Consider the following 6,000-nt stretch of genomic DNA (forward strand, 5'->3'; position numbering starts at 1 on the left):
TTTCCCCGCTACACTTCTTATTCATCGCCCTAGCATCCATATACCACCGTATAATATTAAGTGATCATGTCGTTAATATGAAGTTCGAAAAACATACAAAACCTTCTGGAGTGTTGCTATTATAATGGTGACCTTGATGTTTCAATCTTCGATTAAGATACACCGTCACACCGCCCGCCACCGGAGTAGAGTTCATCCATACTACCTAGAGCCACTGCGTTCATCCACAGTGTGTTTCCAGAGATCATTTTTGCCACGTATCATTCGGCTTTGGAATGAGCTCCCCTCCACGGCAATTCCCGAGCGTTATGACGTGTCCTTATTCAAACGAGGCTTGTACTTAACGGTAGGTAGGGGTTTGGCTCTACCCCTGGCATTGCTGAGGTCCATGAACGACGGTAACCACTAACCGTCAGGTGGACTGTATACTCGTCTGCCTACATGGGCAATAAAAAAAAAAATGTGTGCGTGTACTAGTGTACACACGTAAGAAGTGAAACTTATTTATGGCCTTATTTTTCGAAAAATGATCTACATGCAACTTTCTAGAAATTGGTTAAATAAAGTTAAATTAGATAAAGTTTAAACAAAAGGATTTTATTATCATAGACATGAATACAAAAAAGTTAAATTAGATAAAGTTTAAACAAAAGGATTTTATTATCATAGACATGAATACAAAACAGATGGCGCGTAACGGAAAAATGTGACGCGTAACCGAAAAACGTGACGGTAAATTTTTTTCCAACGCCGATAAGGAAGTTTCACTTCAACATAACAAAAAAAAACACGTGTGGCACTTGGAGACTGCCGCGGTAAAGCATAGCATTTTTTATCAACTTATGCAATTATAAATCGACAATAATAATTGAATATTAAAACAACAATAAATTAAGATCCGGCGAGAAACTCAGTGGGTTAACTTTCAATGAATCTGCTACATTGTGAGTATTCCATTTTGACCGCACACTCACTAGAGGGCGCTACATGGGATAGAGACACGCCTTTGGATGCTAGTTCTAACTCTCATTCACCCAGAATCAACGGTTTAGCTAGTTTATTTTTAATGCCACTCCAATCACTGAATGAGTAATAGGAGTAGTAATAAAATTCTTCGACTAAGCGATAGAAAATGGCACGCCCAACGCATTGTAATGTGATCTAATTTTCTCTTTAAACACTACACAAGCGCAACGTGTGAATGTGTTGAACGCGAGCTACATAGTAGGCGTAGTGAGGGGTGGAAGGTTTTTTTCGTTACGGAATTTCATGATTCTGCCCTCAAGCCGCGCTCAAGGCCCGCGATAAAATCTATGCAATGGCTTAAAATATATTTTTTTTATTGCTTAGATGGTTGGACGAGCTCACAGTCCACCTGGTGTTAAGTGGTTACCGGAGCCCATAGACATCTACAACGTAAATGCGCCACCCACCTTGAGATATAAGTTCCAAGGTCTCAGTATAGTTACAACGGCTTCCCCACCCTTCAAACCGAAACGCACTACTGCTTCACGGCAGAAATAGGCAGGGCGGTGGTACCTATCCGCGCGGACTCATAAGAGGTCCTACCACCAGTAATTACGCAAATTATAATTTTGCGGGTTTGATTTTTATTCCACGATGTTATTCCTTTACCGCAGAAGTCAATCGTGAATATTTGTTGAGTACATATTTCATTAGAAAAATTGATATTCGCCTGAGATTCAAACACTGGTGCATCGCTCAACACGAATGCACCGGACGTCCTTTAGGCTACGACGACTAAGATGCACTATTTTAGTTTCGTAGCGACTAAGTATGATAGTTAATCCTTTAAAACTGGTTTCCGAGTGTCAGCAAATAACCAGTTTATGTCCCCGTAGTTCTTACAGGTACTTGTAGCCTTTGCAAAGAACAAAAAAAAAAAAACTTAAAGGAATTTTCCTGCCTTATTTGTAGGTTTTATTTATCTCAATTTCAATGTAAACAACATTATGGAAAACATTAATAATAAAAAATTCACAGGCAGGAAATACTTAAACCTGTTGTTTTTTCCATTTTACACCTATTTTCGGTATGTAACTCAAGGTTAAAGGTATAATAATAATAAAAGACTTTGCCCAAAATAATTTATTTAAACCTTAACACATCTTCCTTGTTGACATCTAAGAAATACTGCGACAACGAGTCGCTTCCTTTCACCAAACCCTTTTCCTCTAAATAATACGGGAACGTGTTCTTTGTGGCCAAATAAAATATACCTTGCTTAGTTTTATCAACTTTCAATCCTAGTACGTTCGTCTCTCTCGGACCACCGTCAAAGCAATTCCCTATTCTGGCATCGTATACCGAATCGCACTGAATTCCTATAAACGATTTTGGATGATAAATCGCTGTCACCCATAACAGAAAGGATCTGATGTGACTGCATAAAAATGTGCACAATATGGGTATTAGTATGCTTTGTTGGTACTCTCCGCCGTTGACATAGAAATTGATGTGTCCAATGGGCGCAGCCATACCGTAACCATCTATATTAGTGTACACCACGTCTAGGAACTCTACGTCCGACGAGTCCAGTCTGTCCTCAGGGCCGAGGTTCCTAAAGCAGACCCCTGTAGGATCAAGGCCCGTGGCTCTTTTAAATTTGGTTCCCGTCATGTTTGTGAAGCTTTTCGCGGCGAAGCTCATGACTTGAGCTCCTAAGCTGATCCCGACGAGATCCAATTTGTTTATGTCGAGTCCTTCCTTCATGAGTTCAACCACCATTGAAGCTATATGCGGCCCCAGGGCACGACTAAGGCGAGATGCGCTGTCAACAAACCGTAAATCGATTAATATAAAAACAAACAAATTGTTATATATATATACTTATATATGAGGCAGTCAGCGCAAAAGTGGCCTAACCCACCATTAATATTCGTGCTTATGTATTGCAATTTATTTAAAACATAATAAGTTTTGATTCAAAATCGGCTCATCCCTAGTCTCATCCATAGATAATAGCCTTTTTAAACATCATTTTAGCGCGTATTTTTTGCCTACGAAGTATTGTAAAGGTAAATTCGAACCTCATTATCTCCATACTAACTATGACAAGCATTTTTTTTTCCACAGGAGATAATCGCCGGATCTCCACCCGCACGGCAGGTGGGGTATGTTGGAGTCGAACCTCACTAAAAACTCCTGCCGCTCACAGTCGGCGCCCTACCCCGGACCGGGCGGGAACCCAGTCGGAGCTATTGAGACGGCGGGACAGGGTTTACGCAGAGCATATTACATCCATCCCCCCGTCCCCCAGACACCGGACCGGCGGCCGCCAGCGACACGACCGCCGGTTCCCTCGGTCGATGGGCCAAGAGCCCGCATTGATAATGCCACGCTACACCTTCCCCCAGAGCGGTCGGGGGAACGCGGCCTACCACGCCGCCCCACGCCTCGGTTTCTCCCAGAACAGAGCGGGTGGAGTCCAAAGCTCTTAGGGGGCCGGGTTACGGACGGCACCCCGGTCCCGACCCCCTGCTCGGCGGCGGCGGATTTCTGCATAGTGAGGAGAGCTTTGCCTCACTCGCCCCGCCGCCTCTTTCTGCGAGATGGTGCACTCGCAGAAGTCGAGCATAGCCTTCCAAAACTCGTCGCCGCCAAGCATCGACGCCACGACGCCAGGCAGCGACAAATCCGGTCCTATCTTTGCGACAAGGACACGGCGCTGCGCCACCCAAGCGGGGCAGACAGCGAGCGTATGCTCCGCCGTGTTCAGGTCGTGTTCACAATGGTGGCACCTCGTCGTCGGCTCAGCTCCTATCCGGTGCAGGTACTTCCCGAAGCATCCGTGCCCAGTCAGCACCTGCACCAGACTGAAGGTGAGGCGTTCTCGGCCACGATTCACCCAGTCATCAAAGACTGGGTAAACCGCCTTGACGGTCCGTAGACCCCGCAGACAAAGAGAAAACGAAACTTTTCATTACACAACGGTTGCCCGATGTGGGAATCGAACCCACGACCCTTAGTACAACAGTTAGGTGCGCTAATTACTGCACCACCAAATCAGTCAATTGTGGCAGAAAGACGTGATAATTTACACAACAGAAGAGAAAATTCACGCAAACAATACTCACATTGGATATTCAGTGGTCACGAACCAATGTATGTCCACTGATAATACATTGTAACCGCGTTTAGTATAAGCCGACGCTATTACTGGTGAGAATATAAATGATGGACTGTCAAGATAACCTGGGAAGTACAGTAGCGTTTTCTTCATAAAATTAACATTAGGATCCCTTGCCAACTCTTTCATTTGCTTGTAGCCGTATCTTTTCCTCGACAAGAATGAGTTTTTCGATCGAAAAACCGTAATGCCGAGATGTTTTAATGACTTCGGCGTGATTATAGCTTCTTTCGTTATACCCGGACCTGTGGGAATTAAAGCGTTAGTATTTGAAGCTCAGCAAAGGTAACGCTGCTCAAATCTTTAGAGAAATTGGTGGTGGTGGTGGTTGGTGCGAGTTCAAAAGATGCCCTATCACAAGTAATCACTTAAGTGGAAGTAAATTCGAGGAGATTTGTTAAGTTCGTAATTCATTAGAAAAATTCGTAACCTCTGCCTGATTGGATCTTTTTTTTTAAATATTTTGTAAAGAAAATTAGTTCAAAAACTTTGAATTAATTTAAAAACTTACTATAAATTCTATATTGTATTGAATATTTTATGAATATAATATTTATTATATAATATAACAAATTGGAATACATTAATTCGTGTTTATTATACTCACAATCACTCAAATATGCTCTAGGTGATCCTTGATCCTTAGGAGATTCTTCACTGGACAGCACACAAAGAAATAATGTAAAATAAAATAAATTAACTACTTTCACCATTTTTATTAAATTTTTATTTTAATATAAATTCACATAATTTAATACAATTTAATTGTAATTTTGTTTTTAGCGTATATGTATTTAATTATACGATGTTTTGAAACGCGTGTGTTTTAGATGTACCGTTTTGGCTCAATGCTGCATTCGCGACGTTTGCCGCAGACCAGATTTCCTTGGTTGTTATAAAATGAAAAAAAAGATTTAGTTAACTAACTACGTTATAAAAAACAATGTAACTTGTGTATGCTTCATAATAATTTAATTGATTTTATAAATAATTTTACCCAGATAATTGTAGGCTTAATTGCTTATTCGTTTGTATTTTCGGGCGTCAGTATAAATGGTAGATATAATAATTGTAGATAATAAATGGTATGAATATTCCGAGGAAACTAGCAAAAATTTTTTGCGAATTCGTCTTTCGGTGTATTTGTAACTACTAGAGGTCCCGCAGTAGTCGAAATTCGACTATAATTCATTGGAATTGTAAGTTTGTACACTATTATGATTGTATTGTATACATCTATAATCACAAATTTCGCCAAGACTACACTATAAAAAAATATTAACAAAGGCAAACAATATTTAATCTATTCTCAATTTGACAACAGACGCCAAGAACAAAAGTTTGACAATAAATGGTATGCATGCGTGTGTGCGTCAAATACATGGTATGTAGTGTGTGTAATGTTTTCTTTATTGATTTAATGTATCTTTTATGCATTATTTAAAAAAAATATTAGCATTGTGCACTTCTTCTCTATATTCTCTGTAAGTGTGCAAAATTTCATACCCCTCCGTCCGCGTAATTTTCGTAAAAAGGGATACAAAGTTTTTGCTTCACGTATTAATATATAGATACTATACTATACTATACTATACTATACTATACTATACTATACTATACTATACTATACTATACTATACTATACTATACTATACTATACTATACTATACTATACTATACTATACTATACTATACTATACTATACTATACTATACTATACTATACTATACTATACTATACTATACTATACTATACTATACTATACTATACTATACTATACTATACTATACTATACTGGGCGAAGCCCTGGCGGGGGGTACCACTCATAAAAAAAACAATTTAACTGTTTT

At 39.8% G+C, this 6,000-nt stretch overlaps 1 protein-coding gene across 1 annotated transcript; it reads right to left on the reverse strand.

Annotated features, from left to right (window-relative positions):
- Positions 1 to 2,094: 2,094 nt before the first annotated feature.
- Positions 2,095 to 5,495, reverse strand: LOC101742752 (lipase member H-A). Its single transcript, XM_012694947.4, has 3 exons — positions 4,758 to 5,495; positions 4,098 to 4,395; positions 2,095 to 2,791 (listed from the first exon to the last, which is right to left on the reverse strand). The coding sequence occupies exons 1-3, from the start codon at positions 4,861 to 4,863 to the stop codon at positions 2,110 to 2,112; spliced, it is 1,086 nt and encodes a 361-aa protein (XP_012550401.2). The 5' UTR covers positions 4,864 to 5,495; the 3' UTR covers positions 2,095 to 2,109.
- Positions 5,496 to 6,000: the final 505 nt, after the last annotated feature.

The sequence above is a fragment of the Bombyx mori genome, chromosome 11 (assembly GCF_030269925.1).
Source record: "Bombyx mori chromosome 11, ASM3026992v2".
Classification (NCBI taxonomy): Eukaryota; Metazoa; Arthropoda; class Insecta; order Lepidoptera; family Bombycidae; genus Bombyx; species Bombyx mori.